Source organism: Scyliorhinus torazame, chromosome 21, assembly GCF_047496885.1.
Source record: "Scyliorhinus torazame isolate Kashiwa2021f chromosome 21, sScyTor2.1, whole genome shotgun sequence".
Lineage (NCBI taxonomy): Eukaryota > Metazoa > Chordata > Chondrichthyes > Carcharhiniformes > Scyliorhinidae > Scyliorhinus > Scyliorhinus torazame.
The window spans coordinates 48,645,172-48,668,103 of NC_092727.1; the positions used below are offsets into that span (position 1 = coordinate 48,645,172).

Sequence of the window (22,932 nt, forward strand, 5' to 3'; positions counted from 1 at the left end):
AGAGGTTAGTAGGGGAGATTTTAAGGGTGGATCGGAGCTATGCAGAGGCTCCTGATGAGGGACTACTCAGGGAGAGACAGAGTCTCCAGACGGAGTTCGACTTGTTGACCACAGGGAAGGCAGAGGCACAGTGGAGGAAGGCACAGGGGGCGACATATGAATATGGGGAGAAGGCGAGTCGGATGCTGGCACACCAGCTCTGTAAGAGGACGGAAGCGATGGAAATAGGCGGAGTCAAAGATGGCAGGGGAACTACGGTGCAGAGTGCAGGGAAAGTGAATGAGGCTTTTAAGGCCTTTTACGAGGAGCTGTATAGGTCCCAACCCCCAGGGGGAAAAGAGGGGATGCGGCGATTTCTGGACCAATTGAGGTTCCCAGGGGTGGAGGAGCAGGAGATGGTTGGTTTGGGGGCACCAACTGGGGTGGAGGAGCTGGTTAAAGGACTGGGGAGCATGCAGGCAGGGAAGGCCCCGGGGCCGGATGGGTTCCCGGTGGAGTTTTATAGGAAGTTTGTAGACCTGTTAGCCCCGTTGCTGGTAAGGACCTTCAATGAAGCAAGGGAGGGGGGGACCCTGACCCCGACAATGTCGGAGGCGACAATCTCTTTGATCTTGAAGCGGGATAAGGACCCACTGCAATGTGGGTCGTATAGACCGATCTCGCTCCTTAACGTGGATGCTAAGTTGCTGGCAAAAATGTTGGCCACGAGGATTGAGGACTGTGTCCCGGGGATGATTCACGAGGACTAGACGGGATTCGTAAAGGGTAGACAGTTAAATACTAATGTGCGATGGCTCCTAAATGTGATAATGATGCCATCGGTGGAGGGAGAAGCGGAGATAGTGACAGCAGAAACTGACATGTACGGGAAGAATCCTATGTACAAACTTATGTATCGTATTGACTGGCCATGTTCATGTCTTGCCACACAAGCTTTATTTCTTTTCTTTGTTACGGGAGGGGGGGGGGTTTGTTTATATGGTCGAAAATATTGTTGAAAAATTCTTAATAAAAACATATTAAAAAAAAAAGTGAATGACTATGATTTAGTGGCCATTACTGAAACATGGTTAAAGGGTGGTCACGACTGGGAGTTAAATATCCACGGGTATCAAACTATTTGGAAGGACAGAGTGGATGGTAAAGGAGGTGGCGTAGCTCTGTTATTGAAGGATGACATCCGGGCAATAGTAAGGGATGACATCGGTGCAATGGAGGATAAGGTTGAATCCATTTGGGTGAAAATCAGGAATAGTAAGGCGAAAAAGTCACTGATAGGAGTAGTCTATAGGCCACCAAATAGTAACATTATGGTGGGGCAGGCAATAAACAAAGAAATAACTGATGCATGATCCCCCAGTTATCATGGGGGATTTTAATCGACATGTCGATTGGTTTAACCAGGTCGGTCAAGGCAGCCTTGAGGTAGAGTTTATAGAATGTATCCGTGATATAGTTTCCTAGAACAGTATGTAATGGAACCGACAAGGGAACAAGCGGTCCTAGATCTGGTCTTGTGTAATGAGACAGGATTGATTAATGATCTCATAGTTAGGGATCCTCTCGGAAGGAGCGATCATAATATGGTGGAATTTAAAATACAGATGGAGGGTGAGAAGGTAAAATCAAACACTAGAGTTTTGTGCTTAAACAAAGGAGATTACAATGGGATGAGAGAAGAGCTAGCTAAGGTAGACTGGGAGCAAAGAATTTATGGTGAAACAGTTGAGGAACAGTGGAGAACCTTCCAAGCGATTTTTTACAGTGCTCAACAAAGGTTTATACCAACAAAAAAGGAAGGACGGTAGAAAGAGGGAAAATTGACCGTGGATATCTAAGGAAATAAGGGAGACTATCAAATTGAACGAAAAAGCATACAAAGTGGCAAAGATTAGTGGGAGACTAGAGGACTGGGAAACCTTTCGGGGGCAACAGAAAGCTACTAAAAAAGTTATAAAGAAGAGTAAGATAGATTATGAGAGTAAACTTGCTCAGAATATAAAATCAGACAGTAAAACTTTCTACAAATACATAAAGCAAAAAAGAGTGGCTAAGGTAAATATTGGTCCTTTAGAGGATGAGAAGGGAGATTTAATAATGGGAGATGAGGAAATGGCTGAGGAACTGAACAGGTTTTTTGGGTCGGTCTTCACAGTGGAAGACATAAATAACATGCCATGGACTGATGGAAATGAGGCTATGACAGCTGAGGACCTTGAGATGATTATTATTAGTAAGGAAGTAGTGATGGGCAAGCTAATGGGGCTAAAGGTAGACAAGTCTCCTGGCCCTGATGGAATGCATCCCAGAGTGCTAAAAGAGATGGCTAGGGAAATTGCAAATGCATTAGTGATAATTTACCAAAATTCACTAGACTCTGGGGTGGTCCCGGCCGATTGGAAATGAGCAAACGTGACACCACTGTTTAAAAAAGGTAGGCAGAAAGCGGGTAATTATAGGCCAGTTAGCTTAACTTCGGTAGTAGGGAAGATGCTGGAATCTATCATCAAGGAAGAAGTAGGGAAGATGCTGGAATCTATCATCAAGGAAGAAATAGCGAGGCATCTGGATGATTGTCCCATTGGGCAGACGCAGCATGGGTTCATAAAGGGCAGGTCGTGCCTAACTAATTTAGTGGAATTTTTTGAGGGCATTACCAGTGCGGTAGATAACGGGGAGCCAATGAATGTGGTATATCTGGATTTCCAGAAAGCTTTTGACAAGGTGCCACACAAAAGATTGCGGCATAAGGTAAAGATGCATGGCATTAAAGGTAAAGTAGTAGCATGGATAGGGGATTGGTTAATTAATAGAAAGCAAAGAGAGGGGATTAACGGGTGTTTCTCTGGTTGGCAATCAGTAGCTAGTGGTGTCCCTCAGGGTTCAGTGTTGGGCCCACAATTGTTCACAATTTACCTAGATGATTTGGAGTTGGGACCAAGGCAATGTGTCCAGGTTTGCAGACGACACGAAGATGAGTGGTAAAGCAAAAAGTGCAGAGGATACCGGAAGTCTGCAGAGGGATTTGGATAGGTTAAGTGAATGGGCTAGGGTCTGGCAGATGGAATACAATGTTGACAAATGTGAGGTTATCCATTTTGGTAGGAATAATAGCAAAAAGGATTTTTATTTAAATGATAAAATATTAAAACATGCCGCTGTGCAGAGAGACCTGGGTGTGCTAGTGCATGAGTCGCAAAAAGTTTGTTTACAGGTGTAACAGGTAATTAAGGCGGCAAATGGAATTTTGTCCTTCATTACTAGAGGGATGGAGTTTAAGAGTAGGGAAGTTATGCTGCAATTGTATAAGATGTTAGTGAGGCCACACCTGGCGTATTGTGTTCAGTTTTGGTCCCCTTACCTGAGAAAGGACATACTGGCGTTGGAGGGTGTTCAGAGGAGATTCACTAGGTTAATCCCAGAGCTGAAGGGGTTGGATTACGAGAAGAGGTTGAATAGACTGGGACTGTACTCATTGGAATTTAGAAGGATGCAGGTGGATCTTATAGAAACGTATAAAATTATGAAGGCAATAGATAGGATAGATGTGGGCAGGTTGTTTCCACTGGCGGGTGAAAGCAGAACTAGGGGGCATAGCCTCAAAATAAGGGGAAGTAGATTTAGGACTGAGCTTAGGAGGAACTTCTTCACCTAAAGGGTTGTGAATCTATGGAATTCCTTGCCCAATGAAGCAGTTGAGGCTCCTTCATTAAACGTTTTCAAGATAAAGATCTTGTTTTTTTGAAGAATATAGGGATTAAGGGTTATGAAGTTCGGGCTGGAAAGTGGAGCTGAGTCTAAAAAAGATTAGCCATGATCTCATTGAATGGCGGAGCAGGCTTGAGGGACCAGATGGCCTACTCCTGCTCCTAGTTCTTATGTTCTTATGGTGTTCGGGCGGGAAAGTGGAGCTGAGTCCGCAAAAGATCAGCCATGATCTCATTGAATGGCAGAGCAGGCTCGAAGGGCCAGATGGCCTCCTCCTGCTCTTAGTTCTTATGTTCTTATTATCAACTCAAACTCCTGTTCATTTGTTTACATAGCAATTCTATTCAAACTTCATAAGAAAACGAAAGCCAAAATCATAAGCAGATTTATTTTGTCTCCCCAAAAGTAAACCGATTTACTTCAGGAGAAAACACTTATGATTATTTGTTAAATCAGGTAAAATGATCCATTCAGAAATTAAATCTTTCAAGTTTCTTTCACTTCGGTTATCCTAACCTCCTGTTCCTCTACATCTTTCTCTCTCCATCCTTGCCTTCCTGACTTTCTCCATAACTTCCTTCATCATTTCCTCTGTCCTGTTCATGTTTCTCCTGTTACTGCACAGACAGCAGCAATTCAAGTTGGCAGCTGAGAATGTATAAATCAACACAGCCTTTCCAACATCACCCACATCCAGAGAAGAATTTTTTTTAAAAAAAATGTTGATCTCCAAATGCTGAGTCTGCCAAACAAGCTAAAAACATCAGGTTACTCACCCTCCTCCTACAACACAAACAGAAAAACACATTTAGGTCTCGTGGGTACTTCTGAGAATGTGCAATAGGTAAAAGGATGAATGGAAATTACACAGTTTCATTGCCAAGAAGCATCATTCACATTAAACTGTTAAAACTTCAGGCTAAATCCCTGGGTGTCAAACACTTGGTCCATATTATTAACCTCTCAAAGACTCATGGAACTATGAAACACATTAAAGGCTGCTGGACATTAGTTTTACTGAAAAAGTAAAGTGGGAAAGGCAAGAGTAGAAACATGGGCCAAAAGAACTTTGGAGATTAAATGTTTTGAACTCTACTTGATTGAATAAAGTGGGGCGGGGGGGTGGCATTGGAGTTGTAGAGCCAACATTGTATGATGGTAAAACAAATAAAATTAATCTTTGTACAGACTGCTTGATGGAAAATGAATTTTGAAAATTTTAGCCGAGGCTCAACACTTGAACTAGTAAATGAGAAAGGATGCCGAAGCTCAACCGGGTCAAAATGAAAAGAACTTTAAAATATGGCTCTAGGCCTAACTTTTTCACCATAACATTAACAGGCTCTTACATTCATAATATGGTGAGCCTGATCGTAGTCCATGTGGGTCCTCTGCAGTGAGTTTGTGTGGTTAGAATACAACGGTGTCCCTCCATTTATTCCTCCATTCATCAGCCCATTCACTCCATTTGAAATCTTGTGGTGCAGGTGTGGGCAACCATTGCTGAGGCTCCCGTTACCAATGAAGCTGCCATGAATGCTTCCATTGATTCGACTGGTGCCAGGAAGGGTGGTATACTCCATCAGCTGACTATTTACCTCCTGGCCTTGGTAGAGGTAGTTAGGGGGATCGTATTCTAGGCAGAAAAATATTAAAATTAGTTAAGTAATTTGAACTATGTGCCCCACGCCAAACCCCTTATACTCTTGTCAATGAATATTACAGAGACCTTGGAAACCTTGACATACCAACCTCCTTCGCAACTAGCATTTAAAGAGTTAAGTCATAGTTGAGGTCTGATCTTATTGACAACCTATGAAACCTTCTAGCAGCAATAATGCTGAAAAAGTGCCTGTCCCATTGGGTTTACAAAGTGGAGTTGTGAAAGGGGCCTCTTTATCATTGACATACCTCAGCTGTTGCCAGTCTCCTTGCAATCACTAAGACACTTAATATGCTTCCAGAAGCTGAAATTTAAGACAGACTATATCTCTATTGGCACAAACAGATGATGAATTTAAAGCAAGCAATACAGAAATGTGGGCGAGTAGCATTTTGGCCTAAATACACCCATAAAACTGGTTTCAGCTTCAATTCTGCTTTCTTTCTCAGTACAACAGGGTATGGACACTTCGGTGAACTTTGCTGAAGAAACATTCCTATTTAATAAAGGGAGGTTCAAATACAAGAGGGTAAAAGACAATGTACACTAGGTTAGGGTTCCTGTGCATACCAGGAAAATGTCAGTTTAGAAACTACATTGTAAACAGAAAAAGTTGAAAGGCAGATTATCCAACACGGGTTCTGCTTTGTTTGAACACAACTGGGAGCACAGGATTGGTGCATTAGTCCCACTGATTACAACAAGCTGTTTAATGCAGCTATTAGGAAAAAGAGCAAAAAATAAATGGGGGAGCTGAAAACGCAACACCTTACAGGGATAAGCTCAAGAACCAATAGTTATCGAACTGAAATGTTGAATAAACAAAAACAATGAGATTAGAGCTCAATGCTGGGTTAGCAAGCTTGTGAATACTTGCTCAACAGTGCAACACTTATAGACACAATTTTTTCAAATGTACTGTGTCCTCACTCTTGACATTGGAAACGTGAATATGAGGTGGATTTATTAAAAGCAACATTGCATAATCTTACTCTCAACCTGCAGCTTTAGGAACTGGAATCAAAAATTCACAAGCTAGACCGTGCACCCATGATCTCCAACCATTATGATGGCATGTTCGTGGTAGCTCAGGCTCTATGCTGGCATTGAGAATTCATAAATCTACCCATACTTTATCAAATTGGCTTAATATCTGTTCTATTTACACTCACAGCATCTCCGATAGACTCTACTTTGTTCTGGAACAGGGGTTTCCCAAGCTTTTTGCCTTCCTGGCTGTTTATGTGAATGTCATAGATACTGTAGGCCATTAAAAAAAAAATGTAAATCCATTTTCCCACTATACATTGCTATACTAACTGAGCTTTGAATTCTGTTCTGACAAGATTTCTCCATCAATTAGAGAAGTGCTGCATAAAGTTCTACCCAAACCTTTAAGTCTGCAACATTAAAAAAAATGCAAGTAAGAAAGAAATATGAATAGCACTGAATTGCCTGGTCCTTCTGATTCAGATTGACAGGGCTCAGGGCCTGCACATGATCCATGGGTTATTGTATGGACAGGAACATCACCTGAATATATCTGCTCCATATGTAGATCTTGAGGAAGATACATAATTTATTCTTTGAAAAAGTGAAGATTGCATTGTACTTTTCTCTCATCCACTTTCTGCCCCTTCATCCCTCCTCCTTGAAGGCTCTATTTATTCTTATTAGACTACAGAATCCTGGCTAATTTATCTTCTTGATTTCCGGGTCACTTTACTAAATTTAATTGATCCCCACTCAAATTCTTATAATTCGACTGCGAGATCATCAAGGTTGAAGAAATAGAAAACTTGTACTGAGGGTTGGAATCAATATTACCAATAGGACAAGGTCTCAGAAATTGAACTGACAGTCTATAGCAAAACATAAAAAAAGTACCCCAACAACAAGTCTTATAAAGAGTCATAGTTGTCCTAAAGAAAAAAAGAGGGGCGATCCACATGACTACTTACTCTGTAGTGTTGTCTGTTGGCGGTTCTTCCACAGGCACATAGCGATGAAGATAATGAGGATTAAAACCATGATCCCTAGCACTGAGCCCACAATCAAATATAACATGTCACTACTCCGTGTGCCAGAGGAGGATGCCCCATGGCCACCACCCAGGTGGTCAGCAAGATTAGGCTGTGTATTCAGGTCATTGCCCATCACCACAGAGTATTCAGAGGATCCAGGTGGTCTCCGTGCTAAAGAAAGGAAAGAGCAGCAAGTGATGGTCAGATACAACATTCGAAAAATAAGAACATTGTCTAATATATTTACATAATTTTACAAGAGGAGTCATCCTCGTCCCCCCCGGCTATCTACTGGTCACAGATGCATCTGTCCCTGACAATATTGTAGGAATGACCACTGTGCACTCTGCGGTGGTGGTGGTGGTGGTGGTGTGGGGGGGTTGTACGATTTGAGATAGATTCAGAACAGATCTAGCAGTTCAAAATTGGGGATTCATGGGACACTGTGGACAATCATCAGCAGAATAGCATTCAATCACAATCTGTAAACTCGTGGCCCCGCACATGCCTCACTCTACTGTTACCATCAAGACAAAGTGGAAACTCTGATTCAATGAGTTCAGAAACATAATTGGCCTTACCTAAAAATGAGGAGCTAACCTGTTCAACACAGTGCTGCACATACCACAAAGTAATTTTTAAAAATTCTACTTTTGGCTTGATCAAAACTTTCCAATATCCCAATTCCAATAACTGATGGTAAGAGGAGTTTCTGCGAATATTCCCATTCTCAATGAGGCTGGAGCCCAAAACTTGAGTGCAAAAGACAAGGCTGAAGTGTCTGCAATAATTTTCAAGCAAAAGTGCTGAGTGACTGATCAATCTCAGTCTCCTCCTGATGCCCCTCCAGGTCATCTTCCGCCAATCCAAATCACTCCGTATGATATCAAGAAACTACTGAATGCATTGGCAACAGCAAAGGCTATGGACATTGACAACACCCTGGCTGTAGAGGAGATTTGTGCTGGAGAACCAGCCACACTTCTAGCCAATTACATCTCTAAATTGGCATCAGTTCAAAAAGGTGAAAAATTGCTCTCTGTGATCCTGTCCACATAAAGGAGGATAAATCTAATCCAGTAAATGAATGCCTCATCAATCTACTTTCAAGCATCGGCAAAAAGATAGGTGTTATTGACAGTTCCACCAGTAACCTGCTCACCAATGTCAGTTTGGGTTCTGCTAGGAGCACACGTTTCGGGACCTCATTACAGCCCAAGTCCAAATATGGGCAAAAGATCGGAGTACCAAAGGTGAGGTGCGAATCACTGCGCTCCAGGACACCGTTTCAAGAGTTCCTCCTTAGTGACCTAGGTCAAATTATCTTTAGTTGCTCCATCAGTGACCTTTCCTCAAACACAAGGTGGGAATTGGGGATATTTGCTGATGATCACAACTCTTCAGATAATGAGCCTCACAACACCAGATTATAGTCCAACAGGTTTATTTGAAATCACAAGCTTTAGGAGTGCTGCTCTTTCACCTGATGAAGGAGCAACGCTCTGAAAGCTTGTGATTTCAAATAAACCTGTTGGACTTTAACCTGGTGTTGTGAGACTTCTTACTGTGCCAATCGCAGTCCAGCGCTGGCATCTCCACTTCAGATAATGAAGCAGTCTATATCCACATGCAGCAAGACCTGGTCAAAATTCAAGGTTAGGCTGATAACTGGCAAGTAACATTCATACCACAGGCAATGACCATCTCTTCACAACACACATGTACCAGGCAATGACCATCGCCAACAACAGAGAAAATCTAACCATCTCTCCTTGACATTCAATAGCACTGCCATTGCCTCAAATTGGGATTTACAAGCAGCAGCAGCTACATACTTATCTTGAAACTGTTTTTCAGAGGATTTAATTAGTTGTTTTTCAGGGAGCATAAAAACAGGCCTTCCTCAGTGCTGTACTGGATGCACAATTTAGTAAAGCTTCTCAGAGCTTCTTCTAATGCATAAGGAGACCAATACTATACACATTATCTAAGTGGTGAGAGATTACAGAGCTGAGTTTCAGAGGGATTTGGGTTTCCTCGTGCATGAATCGCAAAAAGCCAGTGCAGGTACAGCAAATAATTAGGAAAACAAATAGAATGTTGTTTATTGCACGAAGAATTCAATATAAAAGTCGGGAAGATATGCCTCAGTTGTACAGGGAGGACACTGGTGAGACCACTTCTGGAGTATTGTGTCCAGTACTGGTCTCCTTATTTAAGGAAATATGCATTAGAAGCAGTTCAAAGATGTTTCGCTAAACTAATGGGCCGGTTCCTTGTGCGGAAAGAGCGGACAAGCTAGGCTTGTATCCACTGGAATAAAACAGAAAATGCTGGAAAAACTCAGGTTTGGCAGCATCTGTGGAGAGTGAAACAGAGTTAATGTTTCAAGTCCATATCACTCTTCAGAGCTAAAGAGAAAGAAATATATATATTTTTTTAATTTTAAAAATGTTTTAATTAAAGAGCACCCAATTCATTTCTTCCCAATTAAGAGGCAATTTAGCGTGGCCAATCCACCTGCCCTGCACATCTTTGGGTTGTGGCGGCGAAACCCACGCAAACACGGGGAGAATGTGTGAACTCCACAGTGTCCCAGGGGCGGGATCGAACCTGGGACTTCGGTGCCGTGAGGCAGCAGTGCTAATCATTGCACCACCATGCGGCCCTAAGAGAGGACGAAAAATGATGAATTTTATACTGTGTAGGAGGGGGTGGAGCTGTTAGAGCAAAGTTGAAGGTCAGTGATAGGTGTGAGCATGGAGAGATTGCACAAAGATATTTAGGGCACAAGACAAAGGAAGTGTTAATGGCAGTGGATTGTAGTGGCATAACGGTAAAATAGCAGAATGTGTTAATAGGAGAACGGTCAGTGGTCTTTCAAAGCAAGATTTAAGAACAAGTGGCAGATAGCCATGGGATGTGGATTGCTTTGGGACAGAAAAGTGGATTTAATGAAGAGTCAATGAGGAGAAAGTTTGGTCTAAAGCTGTTGAACTCATTGTTGAGTCCAGAAAGCTGTGGAGTGCCAAATCAGAAGATGAGGTGTTGTGTTTCACTGGAGCATTGCAGCAGAACAAAGACTGACATGTGAGCATGAGAGCAAGATGCTGAGTTGAAATGGCAAGCGTCATATACGCTGGAGTTTAGAAGGCTAAGAGGCGACTTGATTGAAACACACAAGATCCTGAGGAATCTTGACAGGATGGATGTGGAAAGGGTGTTATCTTTTGTGGGAGAATCTAGAACTAGGTGTCACTGTTTAAAATAAGGGGTCACCTATTTAAGACAGATGAGAACATTTATTTTCCCTCAGAGGAATGTTTTCAAGGCAGAGATAGGTAGATTCTTGATAAACAAGGGGATGAAAGGTTATTGGGGATAAGTGGGAGGTTACGGCCAGATTAGCCATGATCTTATTGAATGGCAGAGCAGGCTCTAAGGGCCAAGTAGCCTACTCCTACTCCTAACCTGTATGTACAAGGCACAAGGAGTATGATGGAATAGTCTCCATTTGCCTGGATGAGTACAGCTTCAACACTCACGTTCAACACCACAAAGGACAAAGCAGTCCTGATTGGCACTCATCCACCATCGGAAACATTCACGCTCTTCACCATGAACACACAATGGTTGCACTCTGCAACGCCTACAAGATACAGTGCAGTAACCTGCCAAATCTCCTTTGTCAACACATGCCAAACCTGAGGCCTATACCAACCATAAAGACAAAGAGCAATAACCATATGGGAACTATCACCACCTGCAAGTTTCCCTTCAAGTCATAATTCACTCTGACTTGAAAATATATTGCATGTTCCTAATCGCTGCTGGGTCAAAATCTTGAAACTCCTTAATTAACAATTCACCACACGAACTACAGTACTTCAAGGGAGCAACTCATCAACACCTTCTCAAAAGTAATTAGGGATGCCCAAAAAAATATTAAACGTGCCAGCAATGCTTACATCCTGTGAATTAATTTTAAAAAAATACATGTCCATAGATTTAAATTAGGACTCTCCTCTTCTTTGGGGCGGCACAATGGTTAGCACGGCTGCCTATGGCGCTGAGGACCCTGGTCCGAATCCCAGACCTGGACCACTGTCCGTGTGGAGTTTGCACATTCTCCCAGTGTCTGCGTGGGTTTCAGCCCCACAACTCAAAGGTGTGCAGGTTCGGTGGATTGGCCACACTAAATTGCTCCTTAATTGGAAAAAAAAATAATTGGGTACTCTAAATTATTTTTTAAAATAATGACTCTCCTCTTCCGAAGGCACTTACTCTTGCTAGGGTACAGCTTTGGACAATGACTATCTTGTGATGTTTTCATCAAAATAGCTATTCTTCAGACAGTGAGTGCAGACAAGCCAGTCAACAGTGGGCACCATCACAGTTGAACCTGGTCCACTTCTCATCTGCACTTCAAGTAAATGTCACTAGGTACTGATCATAATCCTGTCCAACATCTTCATATTAATACCTCAGACCGCGACTTTGCAGGTAACATGTTGACTGAAGAGTGCATACAAGTAGCAGCAGTCCCTACCTTTGGTCTCACAGATCATGACGTTGCTAAATTCGCTCTCTCCACCCTCATTGAAGCACTGCATTTTAATATCATATGAAGTTTCAGGCTGCAGATGACTGATGAGATGCCATTGCTTGTTTCCTGCATCATAAATAAGCACATGTTTGCATGCAAGGAAATAACTGGAGGCTAATCTTCTTACTGCATTGTAGAAATGGTAGATGTGACTGGTTTGGCAAAATATGAACATGTTTGTTGTTTCAAGTTACACAAAAATTATTTTGTGTTCAAACCAACATCTACACAAACAATCCAATCTAGAATGGCTCTAAACAATACTGGCGTAAGTTTCTTTCTACCTCTTCATCATCGTAGTGCCCCTCAGATTGGTAACTGGGACTGCAAACAGGAAACTGAACCCCATGATACCACAACAGCATGTACCTCCGCACTATAATAGCCAACAGCTTAAAGCATAGGAACAAGATGAAACGGAGGCACCCTAATTATGAGCACTGCTATCTGAATAGAGGTTGCTGTACATGCCCAGGATTGGTGATAGTATTCAACTTATTCACTTCAGCTTATTAACTTTATCTATAGCAACTACAAAGAGGGGATCCATTTAATCGTGTTTCAGAGATACTTATTATCATATTATTCCCTTTTTGTACAACTGACCATCACTGTACTAATCCAGATCCTACATTGTGACAAGTACAGTGGATATTCACTCAAATATGGACTGGACTAGCATGGAGATGAGATTATTGGCCAACCCAGATTTATCAATTTGGTGAGTATGCAGTATAAAGCAACAGAATAGCAACAAATTATGTTCAACTGTTTGCGACAAGGTACTGAAGTACCCTTAATTTTTCTGGATTAATAGTAAGTAGTGATAGAACTGCATACTGAGATGATCACTCTACATTGACTTAATGCGGATTTCATATCTCAATGTTTAGTGTACTGCCTGCCGAGTCTGATAAACCCATAACAAGTGCTTCAAAATATTATGCCTCACACTTGATATGAATGATAAATGTCAGTTAGGAGAAAAAGCTGAATAAATTAGAGTTTTTCTTTGCAAAAGACGTGGCAATGTGAAATGTTTTGCATTATATTAAGTTAATTACTGAAATTGACCCAAGAAAAGAATTCATTATGGTGAATAACAGGATAAGTCAAAATAAGAAGACTTGGTGACATATTAATTTAATCAAAGGGTAATTAACGCTGATATCAAAGGTCCTCCCGAGATTCTGGTTTGTTTTTCAGTGCCTCCCCATCTTTATCCCAAAGGCCTTTTTCAAGCGGTTAAATAAGGTGATCTTCGGTCTGTTTGGGCGGGTAAAACCCCGCAAGTGAAGAAAGTGATGCTGGAGCGTGGCCGGGGGGAGGGTGGGCTGGCGCTGCCGAACTTTAGCAACTATTACTGGGCGGCAAATATAGCCATGAATAGGAAATGGGTAGTGGAAAAGGGTCGGTGTGGGAGCGAGTAGAGACAGCCTCTTTTTTAAAAAAGAATTATTGAGGTATTTGAAAATTTTCATAACATTAACAAAAACAATAATATCCACATGGCAAAATGAACATTCCCCCCCTCAACCCAATCTTTACACACCTCAACCAAACAACAACAATCCACCCCCCCCCCCCCCCCCCCCCCACCCACCCCTAGGAATACTGCATCTGCTGACATTTTAATTTACCCCGAGAAAGTCGACTAACGGCTGCCATGTCCAGGAGAACCCGAACATTGACCCTCTTAAGGCAAACTTTATTTTCTCGAGACTGAGAAACCCAGCATGTCACTAACGCAGGTCTCTACACAGGGGGGCTTCTAGTCCCTCCACATTAATAAGATCCGTCTCCGGGCTACCAGGGAGGCAAAGGCCAGAACGTCGGCCCCTTTCGCCCCCTGAACTCCTAGATTATCTGACACTCCAAAGATCGCTACCTCCGGACTCGGCACCACCGTGTTTATAGCACCGTGGACATTGCCTTAGCAAAACCCTGCCAAAACCTTCTAAGCTTTGGGCATGCCCAAAACACATGGACATGATTTGCTGGGCTTCCTGCGCACACCTATCCTCTACCTGAAAAACTTGCTCATCCTAGCCGCTGTCATGTGTGCCCGGTGGACTACCTTAAATTGCATCAGGCTAAGCCTGGCGCACGATGAGGAGGTATTAACCCTGCTTAGGGCATCCGTCCATAGGCCTGCCTCTATCTCTCCACCTAGCTCGTCCTCCCACTTGCCCTTAAGCCCCTCCACCAGAGTTTCCTCCGCCTCCGAAAGCTCCTGGTAAATATCCGATACCTTCCCCTCCCCCACCCAGGTACTGGAAACTACTCTATCCTGTATCCCCTGTGGCAGCAGCAGCGGAAAGACCAGCACCTGCTTTCTTAGGAAGTCTCGTACCTGCAAATACCTAAAACCATTCCCTGGTGGCAATTTAAATTTATCCTCTAAAGCTTTCAAGCTGAGAAAGTTCCCATCTATAAATAGATCCCCCATACTTCTGATTCCTGCCCCCTCCGGAACCTGCCATCTAGCCTACCCAGTACAAACCTGTGGTTGTTATAAATCGGGGTCCAAATCGATGCTCCCTCCACTCTCTTATATCTCCTCCATTGCCCCAGATCCTCAGAGCAGCCACTACCACCGGACTTGTGGAGTATCGGGCCAGCGAGAATGTCAGAGGTGCCGTTACCAATGCTCCCAGACTGGTGTCTTTACATGACGCCGCCTCCATCCGCTCCCATGCCGACCTCTCCCCCACTACCCACTTCCTAATCATGGCTATATTAGCCACCCAGTAGTAATTGCAGAAGTAGAGACAGCATCTTGTAAGGACACGAGTTTAAGGGCATCGATCACGGCACCTCTGCCATTCTCGCCAGCCCGGTACGCCACAAGCCCGGTAGTAGTGGTGGCCCTGAGAGTCTGGGGGCAGTGGAGGAAATATGTAAGAGCGGAGGCAGCATTGGTTTGGGCTCCAATCTGTAGCAACCATCGGTTTGCCCCAGGGAGACTTGATCGAGGGTTGCGGGAATGGCAGAGAGCAGGGATTGGGAGGATGGGAGATTTGTTTATAGATGGGAGCTTCCCCGTTTGAGGGAGTTAGAAGAGAAGTTTGAGCTGATGGGAGGGAATGGGTTTAGGTATCTGCAGATTCGGGACTTCTTGCGAAGGCAGGTTCCAACCTTCCCGCTCCTACCGACACAGGGGATACAAGATAGGGCAATTTCTAGAGTATGGGTGGGAGAGGGGAAGGTCTCAGATATCTATAAAGACCTCATGGAGTCAGAGGAAATGCAGACAGAGGGGCTAAAGCACAAATGGGAGGCGGAGTTAGGGGAGAGATGGAGGCAGGTCTCTGGGTGGATGGGTTAAGCAGGGTCAACACGTCCACATCATGCGCCAGGCAGGCTCAGCCTGATACAATTTAAGGTCGTTCACCAGGCACACATGACGGTGGCCTTGGATAAGCAAGTTTATTGGGATAGAAGACGGGTGTGCAAGGTGTGCGGGAGGGCCAGTGAACCATGCCCACATGTTTTGGACATGTTCGAAGCTTAGGGGATTCTGGCAAGGGTTTGCAGATGTCATGTGCATGGTGTTAAAAACAAGGGTGGCACCGAGTCCAGAGGTGGTGATTTTCGGAGTGTCGGAGGACCTGGGAGTCCAGGGGGCAAGAGAGGCTGATGTCTTGGCCGTTGCCTCCTTGGTAGCCCGGAGACGGATACTGTTTGCATGGAGGGACTTGATGCCCCCGAAATCAGAGACCTGGGTCAATGACATGGCTGGCTTTCTCAAATCTTGAGAAAATCAAGTTCGCCCTAAGAGGGTCAATGCTAGGGTTCTTCCGGAGATGCAGCCGTTTGTTGACTTCTTTTTAGACACTTAACTGTCAGCAGGGGGGGGGTTAGTCTACATTATTGTTCAAGGAAGGTTGCACCTGTGAGGTAGGTAGAGGGTCTTTGCACTATGTTTATAGTTGTTTGTATATGGTTTACTGTTACTGTTATAAAATCACAAATGCCTTAATAAAATATTTTACAAAAATAAGCTCTGATATCAGTAACCTGTGAGCATGTTAAGTGGAAAGTGTAAAATAAGTTCAAGAGACAGTTACGTGTGCTTCTGGAGAAAGATTATGAGGTTGAAATCTCTCAAAATATGGCTTCATAGTATTTTGCTTTCTAAAATCTTAGGTCCTTACTGCAATGTTTTGGCTTCACTTTTGCAGATTACGGTCCTTTTACTACATTCCTCATCCCCCACCGGCAAGAGGGGGAAAAAATATCTTGGGATACTGTAAATCATAATTCTGTTATCAAAAAGGCCCAGAAATCTGTTCACTGCTTAGTGTCTGGACAGAGTTATAATGAGGAAAATCCAGCAGAATAACATAATAAACAAAGCTTCTTGCCTCGTTATCAGAGATAGATCCCCAAAGGAAAAGTGAAAATAACTGACTGAATTCCTGTCGTCTCCTGGCTGCAGTCACTCTCGGCACCGGGTCAGCACATAGTCCAGGCACTGCAGTCTGATCAAATTATTTTGTTTTTCCTGGCCTGTATCATGGCGGTTAAGTGGTAGTAGTGGGGAGTTGCTGGTAAGAATTTAATTAAGTGATTAATAATGTCCTTGACAGGAAATTCCACCTGAAGGGTTGCTATGACAACAGGGAATGAAGGTCTACATCTCACTGCTCTGACAGTCTTGCCTGTACTTACACTATTGACTTTGCTCTGCACGGTCTAATTTATTTTTGCGACTGTGTAGCTGTCTTATTTTATCACACAAACCAATTCTACGGAACAAAGAAATTAGGAATTAAATCAGTCTTTGCCTGATAACTGTTACTTCTAAACATAGATGATTAACAGTTGCCCAATAGCCCCAGAAACGCTTTGCTTGATTTTTGCTCTGCCTTTACTGAAGGCATGCTTTTGGATTTTTCTCAAGTGGCCATTTTCCATAGGATAGGTTGACAGCGATTGGCAGCAGAAGACTATGAGAGGGGATCGTGGTTGAGCTATGTTCCATCCTCGTATAAGATTCTGAAATTATCCAGTAAGGTGGCAAAAAAGGGAAATGACTGTGGGACTTGTCACAGTATAGCACAACCAACAGACCCGTCAGAAGAAAACAATGAAATGCTTTAAAATACCATCACATTAATAATATCAGACATGTGCCAGTGTTCTGAATGCCAACATGGTCATGCCACAAATTATAGGAAATACCCCTCATAGCTTTGTTCCATTGTTTGCCATGTACCGCCAATATTTGGACAGATGTACTGTACATCTAACATCATTCAATTATAGATCACTAAAGCGGTTTTGTGTAATGGTCATCCGGAGGGACTACCCGTTGTCATAGGACTTCCCCCTCTGCCACTCACCTCTAGTTAATGTATGATGTGGAGATGCCGGCGTTGGACTGGGGTGAGCACAGTACGAGGTCTTACAACACCAGGTTAAAGTCCAACAGGTTTGTTTCGATGTCACTAGCTTTCGGAGCGCTGCTCCTTCCTCACCTGAGGAAGGAGCAGCGCTCCGAAAGCTAGTGACATCGAAACAAACCTGTTGGACTTTAACCTGGTGTTGTAAGACCTCGTACTAGTTAATGTAGTTACACATAGATTAGAATATGTCCTTATGTGGCAGAATGAGTCATTCAACTTTCTTTCTTGTTCTTAGTTTCCTAATTTAAAAGAAATGGTGACAGCCCTTGCTAATAGGTGATTCCCTAAAACAGGATTTTGGAGCCGCATTTCTTCTGTAGAGACAACTGGGTAAAGAGGACATTTACCTCTCCAGCTAGGGAGAGGAGTCTGTATTTATTTTAACCATGGTTAATTACCAGACAACAGTGCTATTTGTTTGCGTACCTTCCACTATATCTTGCTTGTAGTCACTGTCATTGTCACTGTCGGTTGGTCGGTAATAGATATAAAATCCCTGGATGGGAGTGTTGTTGTTACTGGATGGAATATACTGTAAAGATAATCAGATCAGTGGAAATATTAGTAAATCAGCCGAGTTGCAGTTCATCATAAACAGAAGCTTTTCACACACAGCCTCATCAGCCTTCCAAGGCTGCATACAGCATGCATTAAATCTGCCTCCACAAAGGGTTTCATTTCCAGCCAGCTCATGGCCTCTTAGTGTGACTGCAAGCAGAGTTCCAAGTTAGGCAAACTTTTGTGCTGCAAATTCATACCCGTGTTGGTCAATGTTGCTTCACATTCATTCATGAGCTAGTCGAGAGACTTTTAGAGAGAAGATTTTCGACAGACTATGCTGATTTCAAAGCCAGGTGCCAGAAATAAGGGCATTCAAACCAGCAGAACCACCATGAATTCCAACAAATGCTAATTTTACTTCAAAGATGATTTTCACAAAGATTTCCTCGCTCTTTTACAATCAGGGTGGTTTCATCAATGGTGCCCTTATGCTACAATGGGTAGACTGGTAAAACTCTTGACATATCTGCGAGCGATGGCATCCTCCAAGCAATCTCTTCTCGTCTCAGGAAGTTTACCTGAAGATCTTTTCTTGCCTGGTATTCCCTCTCTGTAGCAGATGGACAAACAATTCCACCAAATGAAACTCAGAAACTGGGATTTAGGCCTATCTTTTAAAAAAATTTTATAGTACCCAATTATTTTTTTTCCAATTAAAGGCAATTTTGCATGGCCAATCCACCCAACCTGCACATCTTTTGGTTGTGGGGGTGAAACCCACGCAGACACAGGGAGAATGTGCAAACTCCACACAGACAGTGACCCGGGGCCGGGATCGAACCAGGGTCCTCAGCGCCGTACGCACCAGCGCGAACCACTGCGTCACCGTGCAGCCCCTTCACGCCTATCAAGATTCAAGCACTCCATTTTAGTTCCACAGCAGTAACTACTAGCCTGAGCCCCAGCTTTAGGTCAGGTGCAATAAAGTATGAGGGAAATAATGCATGTTCCCCAAATTGTTCAGACTGTTAATTAATAAAATAAATGATGGCACATTTACTGATGTCCTAACACATTCTGCCTTGGAAAAATTATTTACCAAACGTTATCCAAAATTCAAGTCAGGTATATCTAGATGCTTAATGCGGGTATTGCACATTTTATTATTGAGAGTCCTTGAGCGTGATTCTGTGATCCTGAGGCTAAGTGTTGACGCTGTCGGAAACGCTGCCGGATCAGCGCATGTGCAGTGGCACTGGCGCCAACGTGCCGGCCCCGATGCAACATAGCACAGGGCTACAGGGGCCTGCGCGGAAGAGAGGAGGCCCCCAGCCAGAGAGGCCAGTCCGCTGATCGATGGGCCCTGATTGCAAGGCAGGCCACATCAGAGCCCCCCCCCCCCCACTGACCCTTCATCGCCGAGTTCCCACCGCCTGAGAGGTGTGGACAGCGGCGGTGGGACTCTGGCTTTTCACGACGGGCGCTCGGCCCATCCCGCATGCCGGCGTCGGGGCGTGGCGCGATTCTCGCCGGTAGTGGGTATTCTCCGGCCCGGCCCCGGGCTGAGAGAATCCCGCCCCTTATATTTAACAGTGACAGCTAAAAAATTTGAATTGGAAGCGCAAAGGAATTCCCAAGTGCCAATTTAACAAATGTGTAGCATGGAGTTTTACCCTTCAGAATTGCATAATGGGAATTCAGGTGCAGGTTTCAAATGATTTTCCATCCACGAGTCTATGTCTTAATTACTGATGTGCCTGATGGAAAAATCCCACATCTGCAACTCAATTTCATAAAATCAGCTCTTAGCATTCAAGGTCCTGGTATTAACAGCAAGCAGATCTGTCTGGAGTACTGCTTGGGTCAGGGGAGGTAGTGGCATAGTGGTATTGTCTCTGGATTAGTACTCAGGGTGATATGGGAGCTTAGGTTCGAATCCATCACAGGCAAAATTTGAATCCAGTAAAAATCTGGAATTAAAAGCCTAACGATGACCGTGAAACCATTGTTGATTGTTGTAAAAACCCACCTAGTTCTAATGCTGTCCTTATCTGGTCTGGCTTACAAGTGACAGATCCACAGCAATGTGGTTGACTCTTAAATGCACCCACAAGGGCAACTAGGGATGGCCAAACATCTCATGAAAGAAAAAAAACCCAGACAGCAGGCAACCAAAATATGAACAAATTTGTATTTATAAAATCTATCTTATCCTCAAGATACTTCATAGTTAACAGCAATCACAACTGTTATATAGGTCAACCTGTTAGTTGTGCTGGCCTGCGGAGCTGGTAACAATCCCAAAATAAACATACTGAATTTGCCATGGGCAATGGCCTGCATGACACACAAATCCTACCTATAAAGAGCTGTCAGTACTAGTTCAGCACAAAACCAATGATAAAGGAACTACAGACAAATAGGAACTACAGACAAATAGGAGCTGCTGAGGAGCATGCCCAATGATATATCTACACAGCATTTTCACTGTCATTTCCTTCTCCATAATTTCTTCTTGAACGAACTGTGCACTCCAGCATTTTTAAGTCATGGTGATAAGCAATGTGTTGTATGTCTGGAAGTTAAATTACTCTGTAATCAAGATTGCTGTCTACCTACAACAGCTATTGAAGAATTCCATCAAACTTTGGGTGTGGGTTGAAGGAGGAAGACTAATAATTTGTTCATTTTGAGGCTTGTATGTTTAAGGAGTATTGTTTACACCGAGTAGAAGGAGGGAGAGACATATCGGCAAAAGCATTGTGTAAATTGTCTAGCAAGTCACAAGGGGCCCTTTTAAGTTCCTGAAGGACCTCCAGCAGGATTTTCAATTTGTGCCCTTTGCTTCTACAGTCTCATCATTACTGCCCTTTTTATCACCAATTCCCCGCTCTTTAGAAACTCAGAAAAGCAATTTCCACATCTGTAAAAAAGAGCATGCCATGCCCCAACGTGATTAGCAGAAAACCAGCAAAGTGTTTTGAACAAGCAACATAAATGTAACTCCTGAACTAAAAAAAGTCTCAGAAGAATTGGCATGAGGCAATAATAATCATCGTTATTATTGTCACAAGTAGGCTTACATTAACAGTGCAATGAAGTTACTGTGAAAATCCTCTAGCCGCCACATTCTGGCGCCTGTTCAGGTACACCGAGGGAGAATTCAGAATGTCCACGTCACCTAACAAGCACGTCTTTCGGGACTTGTGGGAGGAAACCCACTGCAGTATGATGCTTCGGAGGCTAAGGCAGGTTGTTAAACGTTAGGCAGGTTTTATGTTGCTTTCAATTTTTGCATCAGACCTGACTCTGACATGTACTGCCTGAACTAGATGCCTTACTGTTTAACATGAGATTTTGTGGCACAGTGGGTAGGATCCCTGCCTCCGAGCCAGAATCTCTGGGTTCAAGCGTTACTTCAGGACTTGATGACCAAGGAAGCAATGTTGATAACGGGGTCAAACGGAGTAAAAATTGTAAGTCCTTCCAACTGACATATGTTGGAAGGATCGGCACAGGCTTGGAGGGCCGAAGGGCCTGTTCATGTGCTGTACTTTTCTTTGTTCTTTCTGAGAGTGATCTTCTTTGTTCTTTCTTTCAGTCATCTGATGGAAAGAACATTGGGGCCTCTACCATCACTACCCATAGCTCCAGGCTACAATAATAATAATAATAATAATAATAATAATAGCTTATTGTCACAAGTAGGTTTCAATGAAGTTACTGTGAAAAGCCCCTAGTCACCACATTCCGGCGCCTATTCGGGGAGGCCGGTACGGGAATTGAACCGCGCTACTGGCATTGTCCTGCATTACAAGCCAGCTGCTTAACCCACTGTGCTAAACCAGCCCACAAATTACCTGTAATAGTGCAACCCAAGACTCCTTGGAGGGCTAGTTGGCTGGATGGCCAGTGTGGATTAGATTGGTTCCAACAGCACAGGGTTCGATCCCTATTCTGGTTGGGGTGGATTTGGGACCTGCCTCCTTGCCCTACCAGTGGTGGAGGTCATGGCAGTCTGCCTTCAGGCAGACAACTCAGAAGGAGTGTTTAGCATCCTCACTTTAATGAGCATCAACATTTATCAAAAATCGTAACAGCAAAAACATAGCACTAATGAAATTATAGAAACAGAAATGTATGGCTCATTACATCAGCGCCGGCAGAAAGAGAGCATTCCAAACGTATGTCACAATCCAGCTCTTGGTCCACAAACCTTATAGATTATGACCCTTCAAGTGAATATCCAAATAAATTTCAAATGCGATGAGAGTTTCTGCCTCTGCCACCTGTCAAGCAATGAGTTCCAGACCCCCACTACCCACTGGATGAAAAGAGTTCTCAATTCGCCTTCTACCGATTACTTTAACCTACGTCGCTGGCTACTGACCACACTATTAAGGGTAACAGGCCTATCCACTGTATCTGAGCCCTGCGCACACCTCAAGTAAATTTCTCCTCAAGTTTCATCTGTTCCATCCTTTCCAATCTTTCCTTATTACTAAAATTTTCTAGTTCCAGGAACATCCTCAAATTTCTCATTCAATTACATCTGCCTTTAATGCGGTGACCAGAACTATATGTAGCACTCCAGCCATGGCCAAATTAGTGTTTTATACAGTTCCAACATAACCTCCCTGATCTGTTATCTTGTCTAAGGAACAATACACGGCACAGAAGGAATAGAAAGAGGAGAAAAATGAAAAAAAAAAAAGAGCAAACTTTATTCTCTTTCGGATCTATTCTTAAACCTCATGTCAATCAACTCTCATGAAACTAAAAAGTGAACTGGGACTGATGCTCTTTCTGTTGACCATAATCTCCTTTTGGAAGATTAGACATTACTTGTCACCTTTACACAATTATGCATCTGAAATACACAGCTCAGCAGTGCATGGGATCAGGCTACTGCCCTACTGTTTTTATTCATTTACAGGGTGTGGGTGTCGCTGGTTAGGCCAGCATTTATTACCCATCCATAGTTGTCCTTCAGAAGGTGGTGGTGAGTTGCCTTCTTGA

The 22,932-nt window shown here is 43.4% G+C and overlaps 1 protein-coding gene across 7 annotated transcripts in view; it reads right to left on the reverse strand.

Moving 5' to 3' along the window:
- The window catches only part of cdon (cell adhesion associated, oncogene regulated), a 287,217-nt gene that overhangs the window by 22,034 nt on the left and 242,251 nt on the right, over positions 1-22,932 (reverse strand). For all 7 annotated transcript variants that reach the window (XM_072486781.1, XM_072486779.1, XM_072486777.1 and 4 more), the window contains 4 exons: positions 17,839-17,944; positions 11,945-12,067; positions 7,333-7,566; positions 5,058-5,344 (listed from right to left, as the gene is read on the reverse strand). In XM_072486781.1, coding sequence (XP_072342882.1) covers positions 5,058-5,344; positions 7,333-7,566; positions 11,945-12,067; positions 17,839-17,944 — 750 coding nt within the window. The remainder of the gene's footprint in view (positions 1-5,057; positions 5,345-7,332; positions 7,567-11,944; positions 12,068-17,838; positions 17,945-22,932) is intronic.